We start from the raw sequence: 19,559 nt of genomic DNA on the forward strand, positions 1-19,559 counted from the left end.
TGCATTAGAGGAAGGGGTCCTGTGTCTTCGCAATACCCTTGTTCTTAAAGGAGCTCAAACGGATTCCACCTCCGGTCATCTTATCCGGCACCCACTCCTCCTTTCCTCATCTGATGCCTTCTCGTGAGGCATTCGCACAACTACCTCCGCTATGGTCGCCGACAAGGAGTGGCCGGACGATCGGCCTCTATCGGATTCCGTCAACACCATTTCGGGGGGATCCCGCGGGAGGCAACCAACATACCGGCTGCATCCCCCAAGCGGCAAAAGGTTGAAGAACCCATAACCTTTACCGAAGAAGACACCCAGGGAGTCCAATTCTCTCATAACGACGCAGTCGTAGTTTCCTTGAATATAGCAAATTACGACGTCCGTTGCATTCTTGTCGACAACGGAAGTTTGGCCGACATCTTGTTCTACGATGTCTTTTCAAAAATGTCCGCTCTTGGCGGTCATCTGAGGCCGATTTGCTCCCCCCTGGTAGGGTTTACCGGTGACGTCATTCCGACAGAAGGAATGATAGCTTTGACTGTGGCCGCAGGTCAATATCCAAAGCAATCCAGGGCTCTGGTGAATTTCTTGGTGGTGAAGGCGCCATCCGCCTACAATGCAATCCTTGGCCGATCCGGCCTCAATGCTCTCCGAGCTGTCGTTTCGACCTACCATTTGAAGTTGAAGTTCCCCACCAACCAGGAGATCGGAGAGGTCCGGGGAGACCAAGCCCTGACCAGACACTGCTACAACATCGCCTTGCAAAGAAGCGATCAGGCTGACCCCTGTCCCGTCGATGGACTAGATGCTCGCGATGACCTCATCGAAGAAAGGGCGGCCCAATCGAAGATCTGGTACCAATCCCTTTGAATGATGGGAACGCGGAGCATGTGGCGCTAATTGGCTCCAACTTGGGGGAGGAGGTGCGGACGCGTCTTATTGATTTTCTACGAAGGAATGCGGACGTTTTCGCTTGGGTTCCAGCAGACATGCCGGAGATTGACACGGAAGTCATGGAGCATCATCTGACCGTCGATCTAAAGCATCGACCGACGAAAGAAAAAATCCAGAGTCATACCCCGGAGAGGCAGAAGGCGATAGCCGAGGAAGTGGATAAGCTCCTCAAGGCCGGATTCATTAAGGAAGTCAATTATCCTTATTGGATTTCCAATGTTGTTTTGGTCAAAAAAGCAAACGGCAAGTGGAGGATGTGCATAGACTTCAAAAAGCTGAATAAAGCTTGTCCGAAGGACAGCTACCCCCTTCCTAGAATCGATCAACTGGTGGACGCGACCTCAGGCCATGAGCTCTTCACCTTTATGGACGCGTTCTCCGGCTATAATCAAATTAGAATGGCGTCAGAAGATGAAGAAAAGACAGCTTTCATCACTAATCGCGGCCTTTACTGTTACAGGGTCATACCTTTCGGCCTCAAGAATACGGGCGTAACCTACCAACGATTGGTGAACAAAATCTTCAAAGAGCAGATCGGCCGAAACATGGAGGTCTACGTGGACGATATGCTCGTAAAAAGTAAGTCTTTCAGAAATCATGTCGCCGACCTCGAGGAGACCTTTGACGCTCTCCGAAAGTATAGAATGAAGCTGAACCCAACTAAATGCGCTTTCGGAGTAACCTCAGAAAAGTTTCTGGGCTTCATAGTATCAGGGCGCGGGATTGAGGCCAATCCAGAGAAAATTCGCGCCATCCAGGAGATGACCGCCCCAAAGTCGATCAAAGAGGTTCAGCGCCTCACAGGGAGGATAGTGGCTCTTAATCGCTTCGTCGCGAGGTCGGCCGAACGGTGCTTGCCCTTCTTTCAAACCCTCAAGCGGCCGAAGAACTTCTATTGGACCTCTGAGTGCCAACAGGCGTTCGAAGAGTTAAGAAGCTACCTTAGCTCACCCCCGCTGTTGGCAAAGCCTGAACCTGGGGAGGAACTATTTTTATACCTAGCGGTCTCTCCCATGGCCCTCGCGGCCGTCCTTGTCAAAGAAGAAACGAAAGTCCAGTGACCAGTCTACTACATTAGCCGCGCGCTGAGGGACGCCGAGACCAGGTACACCAAATTAGAAAAACTGACCTACGGCTTGTTGGTTGCAGCTTGGAGGCTCCGGCCCTACTTTTAAGGGCACACCGTGACGCTACTCACCGATCAACCGATCAAGGCAGTTTTGCACCGGGCTGATACCTCCGGAAGAATGGCAAAATGGGCGATCGAGCTCACGAAATTCGACATCAACTACAGACCTAGACCAGCAGTAAAGGCCCAAATACTGGCAGATTTCTTAGTAGAGTGCACCATCCCAGAGGAGGCCGAACTTGAGCAAAGCAAAGTTGACGACCTGAAGTCTCAACCGAACTCCCCCAACGAAGAGACCAATCCCTCTGATCGCTTTTGGACCCTCTATGTGGATGGATCTTCCAACATGTCGGGCGCAGGTGCAGGCCTGATCTTGGTCAGTCCGGAGGGAGTCATCGCGGAGTACGCTCTGCGTTTCGAGTTCCCCACAACAAATAATGGAGCGGAATATGAAGCTCTGATCGCCGGACTAAGGATCGCCAGAGAGCTGGGAATAAGTCAGCTCCGGGTGCACAGTGACTCTCAACTGATGGTGGGGCAAGTCAGCGGGAGTTACGAAGCGCGGGAGGACAGTATGGCCAGATACCTTGAGAAGGTAAAAGAGCTCACCCCCGCCTTCAGCAGCTTCAACATTAGACAGATTCCAAGGCTAGAGAATACCAGAGCCGATCTTCTCTCCAAGCTGGCGACATCGGCTCAGGCCAAATTGTCCAAAGGCATCCTCTTTGAAGTTCTAAAACACCCGAGTACAGAAGAATCGTGGCCCGTAATGGAGATCGACCACGAGCCCAGCTGGGTCGACCCGCTGATAACCTATCTCAGAGATGGAGTTCTCCCCCAGGATGCGAAGGAGGCTCGAAAGCTCCGAAATCAAGCCTCCCGGTACATCCTTTATGAGGGCAAATTGTACAAAAGATCATACTCCTTGTCCCTCTTGAAATGCCTCCGGCCCTCGGAAGCTAGCTACGCCTTGTGGGAAGTACATGAGGGGATTTGCGGAAACCATTTGGGGGCTAGATCTTTATCCCACAAGCTGCTCCGCCAGGGATATTACTGGCCAACGATGCATCGTGATTCGATTGAATATGTCAAAAAGTGTGATCGATGCCAGAGATACGCCAACATCCAGAGACAGCCCACCACCGAGCTCGCACCCTTGAGTGCCCCATGGCCTTTTGCACAATGGGGGATGGATATCCTTGGCCCTTTTCCCATGGCATCTGGGCAAAGGAAGTTTCTCCTCGTAGCGATCGACTACTTCACCAAATGGGTTGAAGCCGAACCACTAGCAAAAATCACGGAAGCAAAAGTACAAGATTTCGTCTGGAAATCGATCGTGTGTAGGTTCGGTCTGCCTAGAACCCTAATCACTGATAATGGACGACAATTTGCGGGAGCAAAATTCGTCGAATTCTGTGAAGATCTAAACATCTCCCACAACTTCACATCGGTAGCCCATCCCCAGGCGAACGGCGAAGCTGAGGTGACCAACAGAACCCTTTTGCAGGGGATTAAGACAAGGCTTGAAAAAGCGAAGGGAACTTGGACGGACGAACTTTATCATGTATTGTGGGCGTATCGAACTACTCAGAGGCTACCTACGTGGGAGACCCCTTTCGCTTTAGCCTTCGGTACGGAAGCCGTCATCCCCATCGAGCTTAAACTTCCGTCAGCACGAGTCATGGCGTTCGACGAACATCAAAGTTCGCAAGGTCTTAGAGCCAACCTCGACCTACTGGAAGAAAGACGGGAGATAGCTCAGGTTCAGATGGCAGCCTACAGACAGAAGGTTGCTCGATATTACAACGCCCGAGTTAAGAACAAAGCCTTTGGAAGGGGAGATCTAGTGCTTCGACGAGCCGCTGTCTCGCAACCTCAGGACCGAGGAAAACTCGCCCCAAACTGGGAGGGACCGTATGAAGTCAAAGAAGTAGTCCGGCCCGAAACTTATTATCTTAAGAAACTCAGAGGAGCCGACCTCCCACGATCGTGGAGCTCAGAAAACTTGCGGATGTACTACCAGTAACTTCATTTTAATTGAAAATCATATACCTATATGTCCTTGGACAATGCAAACAAACTGTATCAAAAATGAAAGGGAAACCTCATCCCGACAAGGTTGAAGGTCCGGTTCCATTTAGACCGGATGGGGGGAGAGGCCTTACAGCACCCTAACGTGCCCCCACAGCCATGTCAGGAACAGGAGCAGAACCTCGTCCTGACATGAGCAAGGTCGAAGGTCCGGTTCCATTTAGACCGGATGGGGGGAGAGGCCCTACAACGCCCATATGCGCCCCCACAGCCCTGTTAGGGACAGGAGGAGAACCTCGCCCTAACTTGAGCAAGGTCGAAGGCCCGATTCCATTTAGATCGGATGGGGGGAGAGGCCCTACAACGTCCATATGCGCCCCCACAGCCCTGTTAGGGACAGGAGGAGAACCTCGCCCTAACTTGAGCAAGGTCGAAGGCCCGGTTCCGTTTAGATCGGATGGGGGGAGAGGCCTTACAGTGCCCTAATGTGCCCCCACAGCCATGTCAGGAACAGGAGGAGAACCTCGTCCTGACATGAGCAAAGTCAAAGACCCGATTCTTTTAGACCGGATGGGGGGAGAGGCCTTACAGCGCCCTAACGCGCCCCCACAGTCGGACCGGGAACGGGAGGAGAACCTCACCCTGGCTCGAGCAAAGTGGAAGGCCCAGACTCTTACGGGAGCCGGGCTCCATCCACGACGCCAAGGAAGACTCCAACCGGACTCCTACGGGAGCTGGGCTCCGTCCACGACGCCAAGGAAGACTCCACCCGGACTCCTACGGGAGCCGGGCTCCGCCCACGACTCCAATCACAGGAGGGTTCCGTCCGGACTCCCACGGGAGCCGAACTTCGCCTTGACTTCAGCAGAGAAAAATTTTGGGTGAAAAGAAAAAAGGAAGGCAACGGACCATGACAGCTACGATTGAAAAATGGATAGCGGTCGAGGTACAGAAAACTCTGTCACCGCAAGGACTGGGGCTCCCATCGGGAGTCCCAGCTCTTGAGGAAGTTTTCGATACAAAATAGGACAACTTACTTAGGGTGACAGAAGCTCGGATCCCCGAATTCAAGCCCTAGGAGGGACCCCAGGCCCGAATGGCCCCAAGTGAGCCTGCAGCCATTGACGGAAAAATGACAATCGGGTATCTTCGAACGGCGTAAAAGTCGAAAAGGAGCTCGGCAAATAACAATCCTACACGAATAAAAGAGGTCGTCGATGACCTTAGGACGACGTGAAAAAGAAAAGAAGAAAAGGAGGAAGAGAGAAGAAAGAAGAATAAAGAAGTTCGACAGACGACTATTCGATGCAAGATGCAGACGAGGTAACAAAATCTCCTTTTCATTTTTCAACCAACAAGGTGTACGTTACAAGACCCGATGGGCCAGAAAAAAAATAAATACATCATCGACGACATCGAGAACACGGTTTGGAAAGGATACACCGGAAGCCGCTTCAAGCTGCAAACTTCTCTTCCCATTTCGTGTCCAGTGCGTGTGGTGGGCCTATCGGCTTTCGCCCCGCCTTGCTTCGCCCCACCTCCGAAGTCCCAACCTCAGGGGGAAAAGGATGGGATAGATTCCCGGAGGTGGTAAGGACAACGACAGCGACGACGAAGACCTGTTTCAAGAAGAACCGGAGTCATCCTGGGGGCAACGGTGGCGTCAGAGATATGCGTCATCACCGAATACTCCGTGGTAGCCACCGTCCAAAACGCTCCGGCAAGGTCGGCATGCACTACTTCCACCGCCCCCGCAACAAGTTTTACTGCCCCACCGTCGACGTCGACCGCTTCTGGTCCCTCGGTCCCGACGGCGTCAAGGATCCCGCCACAGCTTGTGACGACAGCTCTGCCCTCTTGACCGGTATCACCCCGTCTTACTACTCCAAAATTCTCGGGTAGAACACCTTTACCGGCGGCCCCCGTTATTAAACCCCTATTGTTGAAGGAATTCTTCCTTGAGCCTCCTTTGAAACGACGGGGATCCTCAGCGGCCACTTGATGACCGGAGAACTCACCGGCCGCTGTTCTCCTCCTTGCCTTCCTCCAAGCCCTAGACATCCCTTCGAGGATGGCCTCCGGGGTGGAGGACATGACGTGGGAACCCCTTAGAGAAGAATCGAGGAGCTGAAGACGGCAAGGACCGGTGCGGAGGAAGTGGCTGAGTAGCTAGGCTCTCAGACGAAAGAAAGGTGCCGTTCTCTCGGCAGGATGAAGCCCCGAAGGAAGAGTAGGGGGTTTAAATAGCCAACGGATCTTAGCGCAGTTATGACGGTGGGTGTCCCTAGGCCAACTGGTGCATGCCACGTGTCTCGCGTGTCCCACTCGCCGCTATCGAGGATTGACTGTTCGCAAATTTTCGTAGCGCGATGCTTGGGATCATGTTTCGGTGGGAGTTTCGAAAAGACTCTTCAGGTCGCCTTAACCGGAAAAAGGGCTCTGACGTGCGCACATTTAATGCCAAAATATCTGGGGGCGGCAGTGCGCAGGATTCGAGGGGACGGTTTCGGCTGTGCCCATCTCTCTGTACTTCCTTCGTTCGAAATTCAAACTCGAAAGTAGGGGGACTGGTGTTGGGTATAAAATACCCACAGCCGAAGTCCTCAGCAGAATCAGCTCCAGGAGGACTCCGCCCGGACTCCTACGGGAATCGGGCTCCGATCGCAACATCAACTCCAGGAGGACTCCGACCGGACTCCTACGAGAGCCGGGCTCCGCCCACGACTCCAACCTCAAGGGGGACTCCGCCCGGACTCCTACGGGAGCCGGGCTTCATCGCCAACGTCAACCGCCGGTAAGATCCGTTCGAGCTCCTACGGGAGCCAGACTCCACACCTGACTTTAATTGCAGGAGGACTCCGCCCGGACTCCTACGGGAGCCGGGCTCCGTCCTCAACATCAACTGCCGGTAAGCCTTGTCCGGACTCCTACGGGAGCCGAACTTCGCCTTTGACTTTAATTGCAGGAAGACTCCGCCCGGACTCCTATGGGAGCCGGGCTTCATCCTCGACTCCAACGGCTGCAGACAGACTTCGTTCGGACTCCTACGGGAGCCGGACTCCGCCGACAACTTCAACCGCAAGTAGACTCCGCTCGGACTCCTACGGGAGCCGGACTTCGCACCTGATTTTGATTGCAGGGGACTCCGCCCGGACTCCTACGGGAGCCGGACTCCGCCCATGACTCCAACCTCAAGGGGGACTCTGCCCGGACTCCCACGGGAGCCGGGCTCCGTCGCCAACTTCGACCGCCGGTAAGATCCGTCCAGACTCCCACGGGAGCCGGACTTCGCACCTAACTTCAATTGCAGGAGGACTCCACCCGGACTCCCATGGGAGCCGAGCTCCATCGCCAACTTCAACCGCCGGTAAGATCCGTCCGGACTCCCACGGGAGCCGGACTTCGCACCTAACTTCAATTGCAGGAGGACTCCGCCCGGACTCCCACGGGAGCCGAGCTCCATCGCCAACTTCAACCGCCGGTAAGATCTGTCCGGACTCCCACGGGAGCCGGACTTCGCACCTAACTTCAATTGCAGGAGGACTCCGCCCGGACTCCCACGGGAGCCGAGCTCCATCGCCAACTTCAACCGCCGGTAAGATCCGTCCGGACTCCCACGGGAGCCGGACTTCGCACCTAACTTCAATTGCAGGAGGACTCCGCCCGGACTCCCACGGGAGCCGAGCTCCATCGCCAACTTCAACCGCCGGTAAGATCCGTCTGGACTCCCACGGGAGTCGGACTTCGCACCTAACTTCAATTACAGGAGGACTCCGCCCGGACTCCCACGGGAGCCGAGCTCCATCGCCAACTTCAACCACCGGTAAGATCCGTCCGGACTCCCACGGGAGCCGGACTTCGCACCTAACTTCAATTGCAGGAGGACTCCGCCCGGACTCCCACGGGAGCCGAGCTCCATCGCCAACTTCAACCACCGGTAAGATCCGTTCGGACTCTCACGGGAGCCGGACTTCGCACCTAACTTCAATTGCAGGAGGACTCCGCCCGGACTCCTACGGGAGCCGGGCTCCATCGCCAACTTCAACTGCAGAAGGACTCCGCCCGAACTTCTATGGGAGCTGGACTCCGTCCGCCACATCAACTCTGAGAGGACTCCGCCCGGTCTCCTACGGGAGCCGAGTTCCGTCCTCGACACCAACGGCTGCAGACAGACTTCGTCCGAACTCCTGCGGGAGCCGGACCCTGCCCACGACCCCAACTGCAAGTAGACTTCGTCCGGACTTCTACGGGTGCCGGACCTCGCTACCGACTCCAACCAAGCTCCGACCGACAAGTCTGGACCCCCTGGCGGGCCACAATAACGGACAACACTGCTCCACTCCCTGCGGCGGACCCTACGCGACCCCATTACTCCCTGACAGGCTGTATTAACGGTCATGATTCTGCTCCACTCCCTGCGGCGGATCCTGTGCGATTCCACCACCCCCAGATGAGTCACGACAGCGGACGTCGCTCCACTCCCCGTAACTGATCCCGCATGGCAAGCCACGATAATAGCCACGACCCCGCTCCCCTACTCTCCGCAATAAATTTCTCCTGACTCTGGGCGGCCCACTACCAGACGGTTACAGGCGTCGCTATCAATCTGTTGCCCTCTCCGTCTATAAAAGGGAAACCCCAGATACGTTATTCGATAAGCTCTCATCTTTCATCTAAAAACTCTGCTAAATTCTCCGTTCGAGCACTCCATTCTTGTTGAGGCAGAGAACTGACTTGAGCGTCAGAGGGTCTTGCCGGAGCAACCCTACCTCTGGTTTAGACTTCCTTTGCAAGTCCCGGCGGCGACCGCGACTTCCTCGACTCCAGCTTCTCCGGCGCAAGCGGATTTTTGCACCAACAATTCCTATGGTGGAGTTAAGATCATAAGGAGAGAATGAATCACACTGAATTTATTCAGATACTTGATAAATAGTAAATAGATCAGATCAATTAACAATCATAGTAAATAAATTAGATTCAACTATCAATCAACTAATCTTAGATATAAGGTGGTTAAAACTTTCTTTAGCAAAATCATATCTTCTATCATATTATATTTTAAACCACAATCAATATTTTTGATCAATTTTAAATGGCTCAACCACTACACTTCTACTGCATAGCTCTGATTAATATTCTCTAAAATTTCTTAATGATTCCAGATTTAAATTCTATAAAATTTGAGTAAAGATTTTGTTGTCAAGTATATTAAATCATAATTATCCCTCAAGATAATTATCATATTTGCACCATTGTATGATCATGGTGTTGACTTATAAATTTGATTTGAGTCAAGTCAATAATTCAATTAGATAATTCAAAATTAATTTCTCGCTTTTGAGAAAATCAACTTCTGACTTATGATCTTATAAATTGTTAAAGCATAATAACTAGAGAGGCAAATCAACTTTAGAAGATCCACTCAAAATATCAAGTAGGAGAAATTATTCCTGATGATAATTTATTAAATTTCTAGTATCAGTAATTATTTTTAGATATTTAATCAAAATCCTAATTCTACCCCACTCTCACTAGTCTAAGTTCTTATGATCTTTAAACCTAAGCTTTGATACCACTCTGTCATATCCTATTGATCATACATAAAGTTTTAATATCGTTTTATAGTCTCTAGTGACCTTAAACTTAAGCTCTGATATCACTCTATCATATCCCATATCCAGCATTTAGATCGAGCACGTGATGGCCGCATACTTTTTAGAGCAAAGTCCTAAGAAATATGCCAGGCCTGCTATGCTCCTCACCGTTCGATCCCAAATCTCATAGAATTCTTCTGGATCTGAAAAAAATAAAAAAGAGGAGATGAATTTTATGGACTCAGTAAGTTACCAATATCTCTGAAGAATCAAGCATAATTAATTTTTTTTTTCAAATATAATACAAATAAATGTAAATACCAATTTAAATTTTCAAGATATGCCATATGTAACAGTAATATTTAAAAATCTCTCTCAGTCTTCGTTGACTATGGCCATGATCAGCCCCATGATAAGGCTCAGGAAAGACTAGCTCTTAAAATATAAAATACTCAATCATTCGACGTGTACTAGGAAAAAACTAGTTCTAATTTATACAGCCATGATTTGCCCTATGACAAGGCTAAAAGATTAGTTATAAAAATAAACACGCGACGTATCATCGTGTGCCAGTGATCAGCCCCGGCTGGCTAGGCCCAAGAGGACTAACTCTATCAGCGATCAACCCCGACTGGCTAGGTCCAGGAGAAATATATTTATGATATATCACCAACAATCAGTCCCGTTGACTAAACCCAGATCATAGTCTAACTAAAGAATTTTCTCATGATTTTACCACAATCATTTTTTTATAAATGATACTTATTTTTATAATAATATCAACTCAATTTTTATATTATTCAAAAAAGTAAAATAATTTTTTATTCAAAATTTCATACATGGATGAATATATATAATTTTTTTTAAAATCATGCAATATTAATACAAAAAAATTATTTCTTTCTAAAAACTTGTATCATGCAAAAGTAACATCATGCTTGATCTAACTTTTCTAAATTACTTTTCATAAATAAATACATAATTTTGAATTCAATAATTTTTAAATATCTTATATATAAAATTTAATTTTGAAGCACATAAATATATATAAAAATAAATTCAGAAATAAAAAAAACTTACAGTTGATCAGATCCAAAATTCTAAAATCTACCGTTCTCTAGATCCGATGTCAGGTGTTCTTCTAGTGTTGAAGGCTTTGACAAGGAGTCTTATTTAGCCTCAAATTTAGAAAAATTGAAATAATAGAAATGGTCTTTCGATCTTGTTTGATCTAGATCTAGATTTAGATTAATTTTTAAATAAGACCTACACAATTTTGGGTTGACCCAGACTCAATTGAATTGGGTCAAATCAAATAGACTTGATTCACCCAACCCATCTCTCTTCCTCTCTCTCTCTCTCTCTTTTTCTTTTAACTGGTCACAAGAACCCCCTTGGGGTTTTATGAGGTCGATCGACAGTGGGGGTTTCAGTGATGAAGCAGTCGGACCGACTGAGGATGGCGGTGCGATGACGGCTAGAGGCGGTAGTCAATCGACGATGATTGGGGATCCATTGAAAAGAAAAGAAAGGCGCCACCTAGGGCTAGAAAGAAAAGAAAAGAAAAGAAAAGAGGGAAGAGGGGTTTATCGATGACGGTGATGGTGGTGGTGATAGCAGCTGACGATAGGAAGCGGCAGTATCTCGCTTAAGATTTTTCGAAACAAAGTATGTTAGGATTTTAGAGAAGGGTTAGGGTTTTAGGGAGGTGGCGGTATTTGGCACGATCATACGATGGCCGTTGGATATGGGAAAGAAGAAAGAGGAGGAGAAGATGATGAAAAATCAGCTATGAGGTGGAGGGTTTATATAGAAAAAGATGGGGCAGGATAAATTTGATCTTTCCTCGAATAGGGTCGGATCTCATCGGCATGATCAATTCGAACTTCTCCCTATCGATGCATGACTCCTTTAAGAATATCTACGGCCCTTATCCTCTCTTTCAGCTTCCGATTAGTAGGGGATATGATTCTCCTATTTCAATGAAATTGGTTTTCTTCTCTCCCCTCCCATCGTTGTTTTTTTTTTAATTTTTAATTTGGTTTTTGGTGAAGTCGGTAAGTAATGTCGGCATCGTGGTGAATCGGGTCCAATGGCACCGGTTCTCGCGTAAGGGGAATCATTTCTTCGCGCAAAACATACCACCCGAACCCGTACGTGGCAGCCGACCTCCTCCTCCTCGACGTCGTCATCAACATGCGAGCCAACACACACAGAAGAAAGTGAGGTGCGTCTCCATGCGCCCTTGTTTTTATTCTGAGCCGTCTCCCACAGCACAAGCCCCGCTCCAAATCCTCTCACCCCCTTCTCTCTCTTCGAGCTGGGAGACGAGGGCGGGGGAAGCCTCTCCTCCTCCCTCCCTCGATCTCTCTCGGGTACTTCTCTCGTCTCTTTCCTCGTTAGTATTATTATTATTACTATTTTTGTGATTACCATGACGTATAGTCTCTTTACATGCGCTAAATTGTATCCGCTGACATAAGGATTGTCTAATTAGTTTGTCCCTCCCGAATGATTTCAATAGTGGTTTTCTCGACGAGTTTATTAATATCGGTTTTGTTTTCCTTCTTTTAGGAAATGAGATTTTGTTGATTCTTTTCTTTCATAGGCAGAATCAGATGTTAATCAGCTGGATTGAGTTTTTGATGGATTATTGTGAATTGTTTTCTAGGTGCAAGACTGGTTCGAGATGGTCTGGAGGATTTTTTTTTTTTTTTTGGTGTGTGTGTGTTGGGGGGGGGGGGGGGGGGTGGGGGGTGGGGGGGGTTGGTGGGGGGGACTTATCTTGTTAGATGTGTATTATTTTCCTTCTTTTTGGATCTTATGTTACCTTTGGGCTCAAAGAAGGAGAAAAGAGGGCACTTAATCAACCAACAATTCACTGAAAGGCCTTTTACTCAATAATTGTGAACAGACACAGAACCTATTTCGTTAACTGTAACTAGGGATTTGAGGAAGCAATGTTAATTGACACACATAATTGATGCACAGCTGCACAGCAGGTCGATGCATCAATAGTAGGTATCAATACATCGTAGGTCATCGTCTGCATGATAGATTTGCTGACTGTAATAAATGTATCAAATCTTTGACTATGTTGTGATTGGCATACTCTGTTAGTGATTTTTTCGAAATGTCATGTGGCAATTAAGGCAGCAGATGGTAATGAATCAAGAGGAATTGGAATCAAGGAATTACTGAATAAAAGGATGTACATGGTGAAAATTGGGGGAACAAAATCCTTGTCTACCCATCCATCCTGTGAAATTGTGAACAAGAATAGGAAGACATGAAAATTGAGGTTTGTGAATAACCTTGTATTCACAAATGATAATGAAAATTGAATACATCTCTCGGAGACAATTCTTGAAGTACAAGGAGACATCCTTTTTCCAAGAAGTGGAGGATAGTGTGTAGAATTCTGGTGTTTGAATACTCATTTTTTCTGAATGTGAAGCGAATTAAACTTGTAGATATCATGTCAATATGTGAATGAGAGGGTTTCATGAAATCCCAAAACAACAAGTGCAAAATATTTTGATGCGTCTGCCAAACTGCATCATCAATTTATTGGAAGACCTGGGAGGGATTTCTTTATTAGAATTTGATTTGAGCTAGGCTGCAAAAGCTATGACTAAAATAAGAAGTTCCGTATCTGACACAGCAGATCATGTATGGAAATAGACATTGGTCATGATGATGTGACGATGCTTATCACCCATTGCATATGGATATACATTGGAGCAGTGTATAACATGCACTTCCAATTGATTCCTCTCCCTTTCAAGTGCTTAGTCACTAGTACCAACTATCATCTTGTTACGTAAAAGACTTTGCGGAGGAGTGGTTGGTTTGGATGTCATTTGTTCGTGTGGTGATTCCTTGACGTGTGCAGTATGCCTTTGCCATTTTCTGCTTAAGTGCTCTGTTGCTTTTATTATGCTGCATTTGACTGTGACTTGGAGCATAGCACTGTTTCAACAGTTCCTTGTTTATCTATTCTGCTGATCTTTTTCTTTTTGCTGTTCTTGTTGTCGTCCAGTGGTAGAATTCTTTTTTGGGGTCATATACATGATGCTTAGTGTTTGTATTATAATTCTCACAGTGAGAAATCGGGATTGTTTTACTCAATCTGAAAAAAATGGCCCTGAAATTTTGCATGTTGTGGGAGATTGGAATACCGCAAATAACATTAAAGCATAAACTGTTGGGAGGCTGAGCTTCAGATGGGAAATTGATAAGGACAAGTAGATCAAGAAAGCCACCTTTAAAATAAAAAGTCAGGTCATGGGTGCAAAGCTTAGACAATTAAGAAGTTTGTGATAGATCTCATCATTTGATATATAGATAGATATTTTCACATTTATAGGTATTTCTGAAGGATGATGCAGAACTTCTCTATTCTTTTTTTCTTTTTTCCATGCCAAAAACAGTAACAGACATGGACATGCATTTCTGCATTCGTGTTCAATAACTGTAACATGGTTGTTCAAAGTGTAGCTAATAGTATGTTTACTCAGTTTCTTCATTGGCGAAATGCTTATATATGAAGAATTGCTAGAACCATACTTGTGTGTAAACTGTAAATTGATTTTGTTTTGGTATTTGTTGAACAAAGCAGAGATGACAATGAGCTGTTAAAATGTTTTGCAGAAGCCTTGTGATGGAGGAGGACAATGATAATGCTTTTGGAAAGCTTCCTGATCATCTCCTTGTAGAAATTTTTGTTCGGTTACCTATCTATGAGTGGGGTCAACTATCATCCGTCAGTAAGCACTGGGCTGCAATATTTCGAGGGGAATCTTTGTGGCAAACTGCGATTGCCAGGAGGTGGCCTTTTGTGGGTCAGAGGAAACGGTGGCCTGGACCAATTCCTCGAGGTTTGGGGAGGAGGTGAGTTCTCTAAGTCATTCAATGTCCTTTGTTTTTCCCAGAGATGTTACCTTAAAGATCTATTTTGTTTTCATTTAGCAACCAGCTTAAAGTTCTACTTTGTTTTCATTTGGCAAACACAGGGATATTGCAAGAAATTTATACTTTAATTTCTTTTTCACCAAAATGGGTCACTGTTTCTTTCCTTTTTTCCCCTTTTGCATAAAATCCATATTAGACTTTAATGGACCAATGTAACCTTACATTCAGACTACATAAAATCATTTTGCATGCCGATTGATTGCTATTGCATTCATCCCCTTTCTATTGCACTTTGCAGCATTGTTGTATCCCACCTAATATAATATAATTGGATGGGATAACACATTCAATTGAAGGAACTTTTCCTGAACCTATGTCCATTGTGATTTTTTAGCTTCAGATATATTTAAGTCTCTATTGAATGCAAGATACCTGTATCGTGCATAATAATCTCTTGATAATAAGAGAACAATTCTCTCATTTTGGTAGATCACTATCTGTACAGTTGTACATTAAATGGGTTGCCTGTTGACATTGAGCACTTATATGCCCTTTTTTCTCAATTTTCTATACTAATGCTAAAAGCATAATCATTACATTACACCTAAAAAAGGGAGGTTGTAATACAGAATTTTGGATTTTTAGGGCAGATATGTTGTCTTGATGTATCTGCAACAGGTATGTCTAATAAATAGGTGCAACCTTTTGATACCATTGCAAACAGGACGATTGTTGAAGTTTTGTTGTTTGTGCATTTAAGTAGAGCTATTTTATTGAAGTAACATTGTTGTTGTTGTTGATACCATTGCAAACAAGATGATTGTTGAAGTTTTGTTGTTTGTGCATTTAAATAGAGCTATTTTATTGAAGTAAAATTTTACTGACTAGTAATTTGTCTTATGTATCAGGAGATACACAGCCTTATATGTTAGTGAACACGTTATTGCATTGGATGGCGAAATTGACGAACTTGTTGGCCACATTTACCTGTATCTGAAAGAGCAGCTTGAGCTTTTGATAATGCCACCTCCATCTAATATACTCCATGGAACCATAATTGGTGGGCTTTCTATCTTTTCAAAGTTGCTGCTATTCTCTCTCTTCGATGAGGATATTTAGCAAGTGTCTATTTCATAATATATCATGTTTGAATCATTTGCTATAGCTTGGAAGTAAGGGTGCTAATTCTCATTTCTTTTGCTTTTGGGCAAAGAATTTGCATACACAAAACAGGCAATCGGGACTCAAAATTCAGATTTTCTTTTGCTGCATGACCCAGATTCTTCATTTTTATTGTGTTAAAATGAGCATTTTAAACATTGGAAATATATTCACCAAGAAAAACACTGAAATATACTTTTTTTGAGTGGTTTTATACCATTCCCTTTTTTTAGTTTGTTTGATATTTAGACATTACAGAAGAAAAATAAGACCTGACCTATGATATGATATAAATGGGATTTTTGCATATATACCCCTCTAGAAATATAGCTTATTGCATATCCCTTCTAAAATCACTAATTGCATATATAGCCTTAAACAACTTGTTTTTTCCTTCTGTTAGATTTTTGAATATCGGGTTTAGTAAATAGCATTTTAAAGTACAAAATAGCATTATTATCCTTTTACATCAACACCTTTAAAGAATTAATGGAAGAATATATCTCTTTACAGTATAAATTGGAGGTTTGCATAGTTTAGGGGTATTAATGCAAAGAGGGTAAAAATATCAGTTTCACTTAAGATTGTTATTTATTAACATTGTCAGCTAAAGATCTAAGGGGAGGGGCAACATTGCAAAAACAAGTATTTTGAGGGGTATGTATGCAAAGGATAATTGTTGAAGGGTAAATATGCAATAAACCATACATATAAAAAGAAAACTCGAAACTATATGACATTGAATCACTTTCCATGTCATGCTTTTGCTTATCTATTTTCCAAAAGGCATTAAACCAAAGACCGTTGTGAACTAGATGGTTCAAGGCATAGCAAACTAGACCAAACAGTTAGTGGGATTTGGCTGGTTGAATTCGGTTCCCAAACCGAACCTTTTTTTAATATAAACCCTTCCAATCCTCTCCCTTTATTGCTCTCCGGATTCCTCTCTCTCTCTCTCTCGATTGTACTCTCCTAATCTTCCTCTTCCCTCACCACTCTCCCAATACACCATGATGGTGATGACTCCGTGATGATGATGCTAGTTAGGGTTAGGGCTCTATGATGATGAGGTATGCCTCTCTCCCACTTTTTGCCTCCCACCCCTCTCCCCACACCCCCCCCCCACCTTTGCTTCTCCTCCTAATCTCCCTCTCCCTTGTCCGGTTCCAATAAACCTGGGCTCAATATATTATGCACCTATACCATACTAAACCAATTGCTGGCTGGTATATTCCTGTTACCAATTTGGTGTGAACTTTATTAAACTTTCAATAACATGAAATAGTGAAACGACAGTGCTCCTATTCTTCTTTCTTGTTGCTGCTGTTGCAAAATGTCTTAAAAATAGACTGATGCAAAGATTTCTTTCAATATGTGCTGCAAGTCATGCCGCAAGAGGAGTAGAAAAAAGTTTTTGTGACACATTTCATCTTCTTATATTTTGCTAAGTTGTCCAACATCTGAAGGTTCGTATGTTCGATTATTCTCTCCCTTCTATATCTATGGGATGTTTGAAGTCCATGATAACAATGTGAAAATTATGTTTATTTTTGCTATGAATTCCCTGTGGTGTACACAATTCCTCTCACTAGTTAGAGACATTTTTTTTCCTTCAAGCAGATCAATTCATCTCTTGTGGTCGGTCACAAGACAAGGCTCATGAACTTGCTTCACAAATCTGGTTAGCTGTTATCAACAATTTGGAAGAAAATGAACACACGTTTTTGCTGCTAAAGCGTATTGCACAAGAAGGAGATGTAAGCATTGTTATAACTCTCTTTTAATCTCACTCAGTTTGTGCTAAATGGTTGGTCTTCATATATATTATGATTTAAAAGAAAATGCTTAAGATATAGCTACATATTTAAATCAAATATCACAATTTCTCAAAACAAGATAACCCTTAGAAAGCACATTTGCGATCTTTTAATCTATATTTTCAGCTTATGGACCACATGCATATTTATGACGATGGGATTTATAAAGCAAGTTAGAGTAATATACCCTTTTCTAAATTGGTACAAGAAAGAGGATGTTGACATTCGACACAAATGCATACACATCCACATAGGCTTTTGTGATATACGCTAAAGTTGATAATTTATAGAAGCAAGGCTTTTACTCTCGGTGGTGCACCCTGTACCAGTAGTTTACCAGTTTGTGTCGGGTTGATACAGTAATATGCCTGTAACAACACATGGTACATTGCTTGAGGCAAGACAGCAGCTTTACCATATGTCTGTATGGTACCATTTCGAGGCCCCCATGCTCTAGTGTGCCTTTGGATTCAAGTGCTATACCTGGTATTGGGAATCTTGGGAATCTTGGGTAGTAGTTGTTGTTTTAGTATCTTACCACATGTGATTAGTATTTATTTGGTATGTACCAATGATTCAAGTGCTGACTATGCCATGCTGTGTTAACATGTTGGCAAACACATACACATGTGCTGCGATAGCCTGTGAACCATAGGGTGTCAACCCTTGCTGACCCATTTCAATCCATGTTGGTTTGGCATGAGTTACTATGGCTCACGACCACATGGTATTGAGCCCTTTTTTTTTTTTTCCCCAAAAGTTTTTACTTGTTTTGGGATGGCAAGTGGCATGCCAGCCAGCCCCATTGGCACGGCATTTGAGTCCTTGCTTTGAAGTCGATGAAATGAGTTCATTAACAAAGTCAAGGCATTGCAATGCCAGCTGCACGAGCTATGTGCAGGCTTATTTTCTTCTAGAAGTCAGACGGTGAAGAGGCATGACAACACCTACAGAATTGGAAGTTTGGAACCTGCTCATTGTGGCGTTAGTAAAGCATTTATAATATGTATATAGTACTATTGAGGTATAATATCTGAAGGAAGAAGTTAAAAATTAGGACATCCAATATGCATGAGTCTCTTGTAGGAAACTGTGGTTTAGAAATTGCTTGTGCTCAGGTTAGCAAGACGAATATGGTTGCCACATAAAAGATCGTTTCACTTTGCTGCCTCTTTTTCTGTAGCTTGCATAAAGCTGTCTTCATAAGACATAAAGCCTTTTTTCCTTTATATTTTTATTTTGCAGTCTTTTCTTCCATTTCCATACTCACGGCCATACAAAGTATTGTGGAGGGTATTTGAGAAGCTATTCACTGACTTCCGTGACTGCTTCAACCACTCAGACTACTGTGATATAATGGCATGTGCAAAATCCAGGTTCCAACCAATACCATCTTCTTGGTTGGGCTATTAGCTTCTTAAAATTGTCGTTGCTGCAACCTTGTAATTTTACCTGTAACTATCTTACACTTACAGACCATGCAAGTGCCAACCAGCTGCTGTCCAAACTTCTAAATTTTTATGTACAGCAGATATCTTGAATGAAAGTATAATGTGGTTGGAGTGCCTATAGATGCAATTATGTTATGTCGCACTTCTTTTAAATTGAGCTGTTCATCTAAAGCTAAATATGCGGTGCATTTCAGTGCTACCTGCAGAAATCATTTGATTATTATTATAGAGATGCAGTTAATTTTATATACTTCCAGTTTTGTTGATGGCACAAGCTTGAATTGGCTGGTATCAGCATTCAATGTAACCACCAGCAGAATTCAGATTTCGTCTTTTACCAAATATTTTGCACATGCAAGGAGGCCTAGATAAAGAAACATTCACACTGTATAAATGCAGTAGCGGTTCAACACATTTGGAAGCCTAAAGCTAAAAATTATTTTTTTTATTTTCTCCTACGCTATCGTGAATATAATCTTTTATGATCTGTCACGTGTCCCTGGTCTCTGAAAAAAAA

General features: G+C 44.8%; 1 protein-coding gene across 1 annotated transcript; it reads left to right on the top strand.

The window, feature by feature from the left end:
* Nucleotides 1-11,973: 11,973 nt before the first annotated feature.
* LOC140859394 (uncharacterized) lies at nucleotides 11,974-19,158 on the top strand. The gene is made up of 5 exons (XM_073261047.1): nucleotides 11,974-12,074; nucleotides 14,353-14,592; nucleotides 15,522-15,673; nucleotides 17,395-17,531; nucleotides 18,837-19,158. The coding sequence occupies exons 2-5, from the start codon at nucleotides 14,363-14,365 to the stop codon at nucleotides 19,002-19,004; spliced, it is 687 nt and encodes a 228-aa protein (XP_073117148.1). The 5' UTR covers nucleotides 11,974-12,074; nucleotides 14,353-14,362; the 3' UTR covers nucleotides 19,005-19,158.
* Nucleotides 19,159-19,559: the final 401 nt, after the last annotated feature.

Source organism: Elaeis guineensis, chromosome 7 (genome assembly GCF_000442705.2).
Source record: "Elaeis guineensis isolate ETL-2024a chromosome 7, EG11, whole genome shotgun sequence".
NCBI lineage: Eukaryota > Viridiplantae > Streptophyta > Magnoliopsida > Arecales > Arecaceae > Elaeis > Elaeis guineensis.